General features: G+C 43.9%; 1 protein-coding gene across 1 annotated transcript; it reads right to left on the bottom strand.

The window, feature by feature from the left end:
* Positions 1-4,704: 4,704 nt before the first annotated feature.
* Positions 4,705-5,688, bottom strand: KLF14 (Kruppel like factor 14). The gene has a single exon (XM_032401295.1). The coding sequence runs from the start codon at positions 5,686-5,688 to the stop codon at positions 4,705-4,707; it is 984 nt and encodes a 327-aa protein (XP_032257186.1).
* Between the last annotated feature and the right edge of the window lie 7,412 nt (positions 5,689-13,100).

Genomic DNA, 13,100 nt, shown 5'->3' with positions numbered 1-13,100 from the left:
TCCAGCTCATGCTCCCTCTCTCTCAAATAAATAAATAAATAAAAACCTTAAAAAAAAAAAAAGGATAAAAGGGAACCAAATTGGGTGAAACTGATCTAATGCCACCTGCTAATCCCCAGCACAGTTTTAGGGATAGAATCTGCTAAACTTGTGTTTTGAAGTTCAAACAGAACTTGTGCCATTGCACCTTAAAGTCTTCATCTACAATTCTGGCTGACAATAAAGGCGGCACAAATTGTTCCGGTCAATAGTGCTTCTCTGGGGTGCCTGGGTGGCTCAGTCGGTTAAGCGTCTGACTCTTGATTTCGGCTCAGGTCATGAACTCAAGGTCCTGGGATCAAGCCCCTCAGGCTCCATGCTCAGTGTGGAGTCTGCTTCAGGATTCTCCTTCTCCCTCTGCCCCACCCTGTGCTCTCTCTCAAATAAATAAATCTTAAAAAAAAAAAAATAGTGTTTCTCCCTTCTGCAGCAAGCCTATCTCAACTATATCTATATGAATCAAGATCAGCCACAGTGGCCTGGGCAGCCTACTTTTGCAGAGTCAACATGTCAGTCCAGTTACCGCTAAAAAAGTAGCTTGGGTATGGAAGCTAGTTACTATAAGCTGCTAAGACTTGAAAAGGCCAAAGAACTGAATGGTCCAAGATCACTAACGTGCCAAAGACCTGTGCCCTGGCACACCAGACGTCCCATCTCCACACGTCTTATTTTGGTTCCCTAATTCCTATCAGAATGCCTATTTCTCAAGATATACAGCCAAAGCATATTTGCATGTGTTGGGGCTTAAGGGAGAAAATTAATCTTATCCTTTCCCTTCTAAGTTCTCAACCACCTGGGTAATAGATTAGGAATCAGACTAATGAAGATCAAAATATCAACATTTTGTTGATGAAGCTGTATCTACGGCCAGAATTGGGCTTTCTAATACCATTTACCTGTCTCATCACTCCCAATTCCTGATATTGGGATTACCCACCCAAAGGAGAATATACAAAGGCAAGACTTACCTGGAGTGCTGCAAGGGGGCATGGCTGCCCCAAAAGTGGAAACAGAGAGAGGTGCTCTTCAGACCTGCCTCTGGAAGGCAGGTCTGAGCCTCAGCAGGTGTGCTTATTAGGTGAAAGCTAGATCTGAATGGACTGCATACACATTGCAGGCAAAAAGGTACAATAGAAAGAAGAGAGCTTAGAACACGCATGTGTGCACACGTTTGTGTGTCTGTGCATGCGCATCCGTGTGCGCACACGCACGCGCATGTGTGTGTGTGTGTGTACAATGACCCTCTTCCCTGTGTCTCCATCAGAGAACACAACCTTCCTTTGGGGAAAAGTGAATAAGAGGTAGAGACAGGCCAAGAGTAGTATCCCAGTATGGTTCCCTACTTGGAGAACAGGGAAATAGGGACAAATGACAGATTCTTGTCCCTGTGGATAGGGGCAAGTCCTGTACTCTTTACACCCTCCCAGCAGGGATTGGGGATCCAATTCCCTCGCACCCAAGATCTAACCTGGAATTCATTCCCAGCTTCCAACCCAGAATTCAGAAAGAGTTCTAGCAGTAGATTCTGTTAATAGATTCGGTCATTCCTACATCAGAACTCAGGATGGCCTGGGTGGGGAAGGGCCCAGAGGTTCAGGCTGACCCCAACTAATCCCCAGACTCATTCACTAATTGAGCTCCATCTGTTTAACAAAAAGAAGCAAAAGAAACATCAATAAAACTAGGAAGCCCCTTCCAAGACATTTCACTCATAATTGTTTTTCAAGAGCTGTCTGGCTGCTGGAGTGAAAGGGTAACAACAATACCCAAGACTAAGAAAGACTAGCCTATGGGATGCCTGGGTGGATCAGTCCGTTAAGCGTCTGCCTTCAGCTCAGGTCATGATCCCGGGGTCCTGGGCTCAAGTCCCACATTGGGTTCTTGCTCAGTGGGGAGCCTGCTTCTCCCTCTGCCCCTCCCCCTGCCTGTGCTCTCCCCCTTCCTTGCTCAGTGGGGAGCCTCCTTCTCTCTCTGCCCTCCCCCTGCTTGTGTTCTCCCCCCTTCCTTGCTCAGTGGGGAGCCTGCTTCTCCCTCTGCCCCTCCCTCTGCTTGTGCTTCCCTCCCTCCCCCCCCCAATAAACAAATAAAATCTTAAAAAAAAAAAAAAGACTAGCCTATAAATCTTGCCTCCATTATCTGGCTACTTTAAGTGTTTTAAGTGTCCCCCTCCGCACCATCCCAAGTCCTAGGAGTTGTCATTGGAAGACATGCCACACTTAGATTGTCAGAGACCATCCCCAGACAAAAGTCCCCCAGGTCGAAGAACCCAAATAAGAACACTGCTTAGAAGCTTGAGAATCAAAAGTTATTTATCAAAGGGTGGTTGGAAAAGCCAAGCATTCTTGAGCCCAATTCCAGAACAGTCAGTGGGAGTCTCTCTCCTGTTAGCTTCGTTGTTCATCTACTCAATGGCAGATCTTCTATTGAAGGAGACAAAGGGGAAATGGCAATCCTCAAGGGGGCCCAGAGCGCCCTTCCCATCCAGTCCCAGCTGAGGAGACAAACAGAGCAAAGGGAGGACCCTTCTCACCATCAAAGCCCACCTCCACAATTGGGGACCTCCTCTTCCCATATGTAACTCAAAAAGAGCCCCACCCAGTCTGCTTAGTCTGCATCAGGAAACATTGACCTCTTCAAAGTCATAGGGCATACCCTTTGGGTCCTTCTTAAGGATCTTTCCCTCACTTAGTGCAGGAGCACCAAGTCCCAATGTCAAGTTGTATCACTCACTCTCTCAAGGAAAACAGAATGCCCAGGACCAGAGGAAGAATAGAATTGGCACTGAAAATTAATCTACCAGGTCAAAAGATAAAGTCTCTCCCCAAATGCCAAACAGTCATTCCCATTGTGGGTCCACATGGTGTGGAAGGGGGAATGGACTCAACCTGCTAGGAAAACGGTTTTGGGGTTAAACACAACAGGCCAAGTGTTCAGCAGGAACTGGACATTCTAAGGAACTTAGAAGTGATAGGGATTAGGGAGGGAGGGGATACTGGTGGCAGGAAGGGAGAGTGGTGTCCTTTGACTAAGGGCCCAGAGAGAGAGAGAAGGTGAGGTAACTAAGCCTGAGGGAAAGAGTCACTTAGAAAGCCAGATACCTAAGTTCTAGTCCTGGCTTTTGCCAGCAACTCAGCATGAGACTTTAAACTTATCTAGGCTTCGGTGTCTTCATCTGCAAAACAGGGGGAAGCAGTTTGTTTACCGAGATGCCTGTTGCAGTCCTTTGAGATTATGGCACCCTCCACAAATGGGATGGATGGACTATTACAAGACATTCAGGAGGGGGCCACAGGGACCTTACCAGGAGCAGGAAATTCCCTTCAGCCCCACCTCTCGTAAAAGGGTCACATGTATACACATTCGCACACACATAAGCAGAGTGGCCGACAACTTCATTCATAGCAGCAGAGACACACATAGAAAAATAAATACTGCTGATGCTTGATACCTGCATTATGGGCAGAGGGGTCCTGAGGGTGTAACTTGGAGGGACTTCAAGGTAAAGGGAGAAGGGTCCTCTTATTTGATAAAAATTTTCACCTTGCTATTCCTTCCCCAAATCCAGGGCAACCAGATCTTTGGAGAAAGCCACTCTCATCTTCCCCTCCCCAAGCAATCAACTCATTTGCTGCAAAAACAAAAATGCACAGTTCCCAAGGGAAATAAGCCCCTCATTGGCCACTAAGAAATGAACAGAATCTACCACACCTGAGATTACTTGGACTGGGCAGCTGGAACCACATGCCCCTATTTCCCTGAATGTTAACAATGATCCTGAAAGGTCTTGTTTTGGACCTATCTCACCCAAAGTCACCAGAGGGTGAAAGGAGAACTGGCCCGGACCACTCTTCTATTTCTGGTGTTTTTATGGTTGTTTCCAAATTTTTAAAAACCAATCTCACTGTGAGAGTGAGCCAGGAAGTTCCCCTCCCCACGTAGGAATCCAAATGGGAAGAAAGGCTACGGACACAAGGGCAGGGTTCCAAACCATGCAACAGGACCTGCAAACAGACTCACACCGTTCCCCAGACACCAAGAAGTATCTCCCAGCCATACATTCACATGGACTCTTACATGGCCTCTCCTAGCAGAGGTAGCTGGGGCAATTGGGGAGTGGAGGACATCAACCTCCCATCAACCTGGGATCCCTGTTTAAAGGATACTAAAAATAAATTAGTAAACATTGCTATTTACAGAAATAGAAATCATTTCTGTTTCCAAAGGCCTCTCACCATCCCAGTCCTGGACATTTCCAAGACTGCCACCCCTGACACCCTCTCCAAGGTCCGCCCTGGTGGGTGGGTAAGACACAGAGTCCTTTGAGACTGGGAGCTCCTCAGGCACCTGAGAATTCCAGTTTCACATCTCTGGTTCCAGGGAAGGGAGAATCTTCAGGACTCTGGAGAGTACCGGGGTTCATCCCTTCTCACCAGTTCCAGGGGGCTGTCTTGAGGCAACCCTCCTTTTTAGGCTGATATAAGTGTTGTAAGAATTCCTGCTATTTTCGGGCCCCCAGTCCCTCCCCAGGGTCCAACGTGCCTGCCTGGACCGACCCTCGAAGCGGAGGAACCAGTCTTGTGCCTTGGTCTAATGACTCTGGGAAAAGAGGGATGGGCAAAGAAAAGGCAGGGACAACGGCCTGGGGGATCGTCCTTGCTGGGACGATTAACAGCAATGACTGTCAGACAGGCAGGTGGTGAGGCTGGGCGCCTGGCCGGGGACGGAGCCGGAGCTGTCCACCACGCCGGTGGGTTGCGAGTCGACGCGGGGAGTGCGACGGCGCCCGCGGTACTCGATCATGTCGGGATGATAGGCTGGGTGGCGGCGAGCGTGCTTGGTCAGATGGTCGCTCCGGGAGAACTGCTTGGGGCAGAGGGGGCAGGAGAAGCGCTTCTCGCCCGTGTGCGTCCTGTAGTGGCGGGCCAGCTCGTCGGAGCGCGTGAACTTCTTGTCGCAGTCGAGCCAGTCGCAGGAGAAAGGGCGCTCACCCGTGTGGGTGCGCTGGTGGGACTTCAGATGCGACGACTTGTAATAGGCTTTGTTGCAGCCCGGAAAGGGGCAGCGATGGCGCTTGGCAGCAGGTGTCACCGGCCTCCGACGGGGCACTGGACCTGTGGCGGGGGCGGGGCAGGCCCCAGGGGCCTCACCGGGGACCACCCCGGGGACGGCAGGCGCTCCGGGGACGGCAGGCGCTCCGGGGACCGCGAGCGCGCCGGAGGAGTGCGCGGGTCCGGAGATCTCCGCCGCGCTGGAGGCCGGGGTCGGCTCTGAGCCCAGGGTCGGCCCGGAGCACCGGGTCGGGCCGGAGGAGCCGGACGAGGCGCGCAGAGCTTCCCCCGAGTTCTCCCCAAAGCCCTCCCCAGAGCCGCCGCGCAAGTCAGCCAAGACGCTTGCAGCCAGCAGGTGGGGCGCGGCGCCGCCCGCGCCGGGGCTGGGGGCGGGGACCTGGGGGAGCGGGGGGACCGACGCGGGTCCCGGTGGCCCCGGACCCGGCAGAGCGGACTCCGGCGGCGCCGCACCCACCTCCGAGCCGGCGGCTCCGCCCGCGCCCTCGGGGTCCGGCGCGCGGCGGTGAACCACGGCGCCCGTGGACATGGACACCAAGCACTCAGCGGCGAAGTAGTCCAGGCACGCCACGGCGGCGGACATGCTGGCACCGCCGGGCCGCCGGCGAGCGCCGTCCGAGCGCGGCCGGCCGCGGGCGAGAGAGTTCTCGGGAGCGTCCGTCCCGCAGCCTCGGAGCGAGAAGCAGGAGGCCCGGTGCGCGCCGCCCGCCGCCCGGCGCCGCCGCCGCCGCCCGCGCGGAGCCCGCCCCGCCTGACGCGCCCCTGACGCACCGGAGCCCGCGGGGGCGGCGGGACCCGCCCCGGCCCGCAGGACACCCCCTCGGAACGCGGGGCCCACCGGGCTAAGTCATTTTTAACAGCCTAAGAAATTATCTTGTCTTCGCTTTCTTGCCTCTGCTGGTGAGCCAGGTAATTTTAATAAAGAGAAAACTCCCCGATCGTAACTTCTGGGCAGCCTGCCGGCTTCGCGCGCCCCCCCACCCCCACCCCCCCGCCGCGCCCGCTGGTCGTCCGCCAGCTGGGTGTCCGGCGGAGTCCGAGAAACTTTTTTTTTTAAGCGAAAAAAAAAATGCTAATACCTGATATGTCTTTCGATTCATAATTACGATTGTTAAGCGGGCTGGAATTACATTTCATTTCTGTCCACCGCTGTCAGACCAAATTTAAAATATCCCCAAGTGTGCATCAAAAAAAGTTTTCTCATTTAGCAGTTCCACTGTTAATCCGGAGTCGGTACCAATTCCCTAAATAGATCCACTACGTAGCCATTAATTAATAGCATTTTGAACCAGAAACATTTCTAACCTTGAAAAAGCAAAGAATCCTCTCATGGTTGAAATTGAAACTTAAAATCCTTTGAGTAACGATTTAACTATTCAACCAACGAAAGAAAAATGCATGTTTAAACTGCATTAACCTGTCACAGGCATACAAACAAATTTCCACGCTGAAATATAAATTATAGACTAGCAGCGAGATAAACACATTAAAATGGACTCCCACAATTTTAATAATAGAAAGTCACGTTTCCAATTAGGCAACATCTTTTATTTTTCTTTTGACAAAAAGTAAAAATAAGAAAATGCAGCAAATGATATAGAATTGCTCATTGTTATTTGTGCAGGGTTTTCTTTTTATGTGATTAGGTATGGGTTTGATTTTTTTTTTTTTTTTTGCATTTCTTCATTGCTTTTTTTCCTTTGATTTTTGAAAAATTAAAAACACATAGAAAAGCAAACAGGATAATTTCTAAAAATAGTCATAGCACAGTTTTTGATGTACACAAGCTTTACTTTATATAGTGTTGAATTATGTGCATTTTCTTTGTAATTCTTCAGTACTTTTTCTTTTGGAAATTAAAAATACATATACATCAAGAATAACATACATTCGTGTGTTTACTTCCTAGAATAATCAAATGTAAAATATTTGTCATGTTTGCTTCAGGGTTTTTTTAAAATTATATTAAAGGATTGCAGATAGAGCTAAATGTCACTTTACTTCCCTCCTTTATTCAACTTTCTCCCTCCTTACTTCCCTAGGTAATCAGTATTATAAATAGTGTATTCTTCCAGCATTTATTATTATACCTTTATTACCTAATTGCTTATATATTTATATGGAAATATGTATACCCATGCTTGAGTATTTTAAATTTTCTTTATAAATAGTACACTAGTGTACATGTCATTTTGCAACTTACTTTTTCTCCTCAATATGATTTTGACAACTATCCATGTTGATACCTATAGAATCTGCTTTATTCCCTTCAGTAGTTTTATTAATATTACCAGCTATATTATTTTTATGGAGATTCCATTCTAAGACAGGTAATTACAAAGTTCCTTGCCTCAGAATTTTGAACAATTGACTCAATTTATCTACACAGGTGAAATTTCTATCAGAGAATTCTTTACTAGCTGCTTTTCTTTTAATTTTATTATTTGGGGAAAAAGGTAAAGATATTTAAAAATGCAGAGACAATATCACAAGCATCCACGTACCTATCATATAATTGGTGAATGTTAACATTTTGCCAGATCTGCTGCAGGTTTTTTTTTTTTATTGAACTATTCAAGATTTCTGATAAAATTGAAGTCCCTTTGTACTCCTCCCCAAATCCATTCTTCACCTTTTTCTCCAAAGGCAAACACTATCATGAATGTAGTATGTAACTTTCCCATCTAGGTTTTATGCTTTTACTATACATGAACCCATAAAAATACAGAATATTGTTTTATTTGATTTTTAAAATGTATATGTGTGGTGTTACACTGTACATATTCTGACTTGTTTTTTTTCCCTTCTTGGTATGTTTTTATTCTTTCTCTCCATGTTGATAAATATAAATCAGTTCATTCATTTTAATTGCTATATTGTAGATCCATGCATATAAATGTGCCTTGTTTATTCATTGCCCTATTGATGAATATTTAAGCTGCTGCCAATATTTGGGGCAATGCTAATAGGAACATGCGTGTACATGTGTCCCTTGCATATATGTGAGAATTTCTCTCTGAATCTACCTAGATGGGGAATTGCTAGGCTACACGCACATGTTCAGTCTTATTAGAGAGTGCCAAATGGTTCTTCAATTTACACATCCACCAGTAGTGGATGAGAGTTCTTGTCTCCCTCACATGAACTTCACCACTTTCTAGATTCAAAATTTTCTCATTTCTGACAATTTGACTTTTTCAAACCCCAGTATCTTCCTGTTTTATTTGCATTTCCCTCACTACTAATGAGGTTGAGCACTTCTTCATATATTGATTGGCTATTAAGATTTCAAGTCTGTGATTTGATTTTTTACAGACCTCATCCATTTTTCCAATGGGCTGTGTATGTTTTCATTTTTTTCCTTCTTGTTTTATAGGAGTGCATCCATATACACATCATATTGTCTCAGTCTGTGGCTTCTCTTCTGACTGCTTTTGATGTCTTTTATACTATAGAAAATGTAAAATGTGGTCATATTCCTTGATCTCTTTATAGTTTGTGTCATTTGTGTGTTATGGAAGAACTCTCTCCATTCCTGATACCATGAAGATAGCCTTTTTTTTTTTTTCTTAACGTTTTGAAGTTTTGCTCTCGACACTTATAAATTCCCTGGGACTTATTTTTTGAATAGTATAAATTAGAAATTTAATTTTACTCTCCCCCTTCCCCAATATGGAAAACCTGTTGTCCTGACCTGCTTTACTGGACAGTCTTTAATTCCCCCATTAATGTGTAATGCCACCATGATGAAAATTAAATTTCATGTATTCATGGATATGTTCCTACTTTGTCCTTTTCCATTGATCAAACCCATTCTGAGCCAATACCACACTGTTTTAATTATTATGGCTTTATAGTAAGTCTTCATGTCTAGGAGGCCCCCCCCCCATTTTGTTCATTTTTTAAACTGTACTGGCTATTTTGGGATTTCTATTCTTCCATACTAACTTTAGCATCAGTTTGTCAACTTCTATTGAAAAACCTTTTTGGGGGGCGCCTGGGTGGCTCAGTCATTAAGCATCTGCCTTCGGCTCAGGTCATGATCCCAGGGTCCTGGGATCGAGCCCCACATTGGGCTCCCCGCTCAGCAGGAAGCCTGCTTCTCCCTCTCCCACTCCCCCTCCTTGTGTTCCTTCTCTCGCTTTGTCTCTGTCAAAAGAATAAATAAAATCTTAAAAAAAAAAAGAAAAACCTTTTTTTGGTATTTTGCTAAGTTAAATTTATACATGCACAATTTAAATTTTGGGAGATACGATATCTTTATAAAATTGAGTCATCTGGGCGCCTGGGTGGCTCAGTTGGTTAAGCGATTGCCTTCGGCTCAGGTCATGATCCTGGAGTCCCGGGATTGAGTCCCACATCGGGCTCCCTGCTCAGCAGGGAGTCTGCTTCTTCCTCTGACCCTCCCCCGTCTCATGCTCTATCTCATTCTCTCAAATAAATAAATAAAATCTTAAAAAAAAAAAAAATTAAAAAAAAATTGAGTCATCTAATACATTAATATCACTCTGATTTCTTCATATCCTTCAATAACATTTCATAGTTTATTTATAAAAATTCTTGCACCTCTTTGTTAGATTTATTCCTAGGTATCTTATAGCTTTTGTTGCTATTATAAGTGGGATCCTTTTTAAATTTTTTAGTTGGTTATTGATGCTGTTTGAAAATATTGATTTTGGAATAATCTTGTTTAGCTGAACTTCCTTATCCTTATTAGTTAAATGGTTTATTTGCATAGTCTCCTGTATTTTTATATAGCTAATCATATCATCTGTAAATCACGCTCTTAATACCGGTCCCCGTATCTCATTGGATGGGCTGGGACCTCCAATATAACATCAGATAGTAAGGGTGAGAGCAAGATTGTTTTCCTGTTTCTATCTCATCAAGAATATTTCTTCTTTTTTTTTAAAGACTGTATTTATTTATTTGTCAGAGAGAGCACAAGCAGGGGGAGTGGCAGGCAGAGGGAAAAGCAGGCTCCCCGCTGAGCAAGGAGCCTGATGTGGGACCTGATTGCAGGACCCTGGGATCATGACCTGAGCCAAAGGCAGGTGCTTAACCGACTGAGCCACCCAGGCTTTCCTCATTGAGAATATTTCTAATGTGCCATTATTATTCATGATATTTGTTGTTGTAAGTTTTTAATAGAAACCCTTTATCTGGTGAAGGAGTTCCCTTCTATCCCAGCTGAGTTTAAAGTAGGAATATTTTCAAACCATGCAATGAATACTAAATTTTATTAAATGCTTTTTCTAAAACTACTGAGATGATTATAGGTTTTGTCTTTGTTATGTTAATGTAATGGGTCACCGATAGCTTTTTCAAATATGGACCTATCCTTGCATTCTCTGAGATATACCTGGTTTTGCCAAATGTACTATTATTTCTTAAATACACTGCTTCACGCAATTTATGAGCGCTGTTTTTATTTTAGCATCCATGCTTGTGATTTGGGCTTATAATTTCCTTTTCTTGCATTGCCTTTGTCCACATTTGGTATCAGGGTTGTATTACCCTCATAAAATGCATTTGGAAATAACCCTTTTTTCTGTTTTCTATAACAGTTTATATGAGGTAGGTATTATTTGTTCCTTGATTATTTGGTAAAGCTCATCTGTGAAACACTCATTTTAAAAATTCAGTTCAATTTGTCTAATGGTTGTTAATTTATTTGAGTTAGCAATTTCTTGAGTCAATTTTGATAACTCACACATTTCTTTAAAAATTAGATACTAGGGGGCTGCCTGGGTGGCTCAGTCGGTTGAGTGTCTGATTCTTGATTTTGGCTCAAGTCATGGTCTCAGGGTTGTGAGATCCAGCCTGGTGTCCGGGCTCTATGCTCAGCAGGGAGTCTGCTTGAGTTTTTCTCTCTCCCTCTGCCCCTCCACCCCATGCACACTCTCTTTCTCTAAAATAAAACATTTTAAAAAAGAAATAAAAATTAGATACTATATTTAAGTCTTCAAAATGTTGGAATATGGTTCATAGCCTTCTCTTATTTAAAAATTCTCGGGACACCTGGGTGGCTCAGTCGCTTAAGTGCCTGCCTTTGGCTCAGGTCGTTATCTCAGGGTCCTGGGATCGAGTCCCGGATTGGGCTCCTTGCTCGGTGGGGAGCCTACTTCTCCCTCTGTCTGCCTCTCCCCCTGCTTGTGCTCTCTCTCTCTGACAAATAAAACCTTAAAAATAAATAAATAAATTCTCTACAGTCTCTGTAGTTATATCCTACTTTTCATTCCTGATATATTTGGGAATTCTGTATTTTTTCCTTTGTCTGAAGAGAGATTTATCTATATTATTAGATAAACCTGTAGAGGTTTATCTATAGTCTCTTCAAATAGCTCAGCTTTTGTTGATCATATCTGTTTCTTTTTAAATATATATATTTAATTTCTGTATTATTTTTATTAACCTCTCATACTTCTGTTGAGTTTAATATGTTACTCCTTTTTTAAAAAAAGGTTTTAATTTAAATGCTTACTATTTAATACTAACTTAAGTTACTATTTAACTTAAATACCATGTTTAATTTAAATACGTACTATTTAATACTAACTTAAGTTACTATTTAACTTAAACACTATGTTAATTTCCGATCTTTCTTATTTTCTAAAATATAATTTGGGGTTATAAAACCCCTTGAAGAGAATTTCCCTTGCTTTATCTGTATCCCACAAGTTTGCAAAATAGTGGTTTCCTTGTCATTCAGTTCTAAATACTTTATAATTCCACTGTGACTTCTTAAACACTAAATTTTCAGAAGGGTGCTTTTCCTAGATGACAGGGTGCTTCCTACCATTTACTTTTGTGTAGGTAATCACCTAAGGAAAGCTTTTTCTGGAAAAAAAAAGAAAAGAAAAAGGAAGGAGTGCCTCTGTGTTCAAGGTAAGTAGTACCAGAAAAACAAGTGATTTTTAATGAATGTTGTTAGGATCTAGAAATATTATTTTGCTGGTGAGTGTTCCACTGTAGTGTTGGTGTATGTTCTAGATATTTCATTCATTCAGCCAGTTCACATTGATGGCCTTCTATTACCAAGCATTCTTCCAGGAACTGGGAGTTACATTAGTGAACAACAACAACAACAAAAATCAAAACTTCTCACCCTCGTGGAACTTACATTGTGGTGTAGGTATTTGCTTATATTTTCCTTAATTTGTGGATGTGGTGCTGATGTTATGAATTGTCTAGATGGTCCTCTTGAATTTTGGAAAAAGCAATGCAAATGAGGGGCTTGGGTTGGAAACATAAATACTGGTTTGGAGGTTGCTGAGGGAGCACATCCAGTCCCAGGGCAAGACATCCAGCCTCTCACTGCTGAGGACCTCCTGGGGGATTTCTCTGGCTGCGAAGAGGCAGAATTGGAGGAAATTGCAGAGAGGAGATGCCTTGTACATAGGTAGTTGCTCTGTAAAGGGAGGGGACTTTTCTTGTTGTCTGTTGTTGTTTCTTGGGATCAAGGGATTCACTGGATAATGAACAGGACGTCGGTTGTTCAAGTTGATGAGAGACTTTGGGGTCTCTCTGCAGATGGTATTCTATCCTGTGAGCTATTCTGTAACCAGTGCACATTGGTAACCTCTCTGGAATTGGCTCTGGAAGTATAATAGGGGATTATTTGAAATGGAAAGTAGGAAAAGGATAATTTCTCAACATAGTGTGTACTGTGGTCTTGAAATAAATGTTACAGAAATACTACCTTCCCAAGCCCATTCAGAAACTTCCAGGAGCAACATCCAAGAGATTTTCCTGAAGACCTTGAGAGGCTGACCTGCCCCTCCCTTTGGTCACAAGTGGTTCCCGGGAGGCACATAGTAGGCATTCTATTACGCCTTTATAGGCAGTAAAGGAATTTATAGGAAATAAATGAATAGGAATACATAAACTGACAGGTTAGTAGCACTATTCATTCATGATTACCAATCTCAAGTAGATATTCAACATTCCCAGAAATATTGCCAATCTGTTTGCATCTCTGCAGTTTCCTTCCCA

This window comes from Phoca vitulina, unplaced genomic scaffold (genome assembly GCF_004348235.1).
Source record: "Phoca vitulina isolate PV1807 unplaced genomic scaffold, GSC_HSeal_1.0 scaffold4, whole genome shotgun sequence".
Taxonomy (NCBI): domain Eukaryota; kingdom Metazoa; phylum Chordata; class Mammalia; order Carnivora; family Phocidae; genus Phoca; species Phoca vitulina.
The sequence above is the reverse complement of the archived record's forward strand: the minus strand, read 5'-3'. Positions and strand labels throughout refer to the sequence as shown.

Coding starts and splice junctions, on each gene's coding strand:
- KLF14 (XM_032401295.1), bottom strand. CDS start 5,688: ATGTCCGCCGCCGTGGCGTGCCTGGACTACTTCGCCGCTGAGTGCTTG.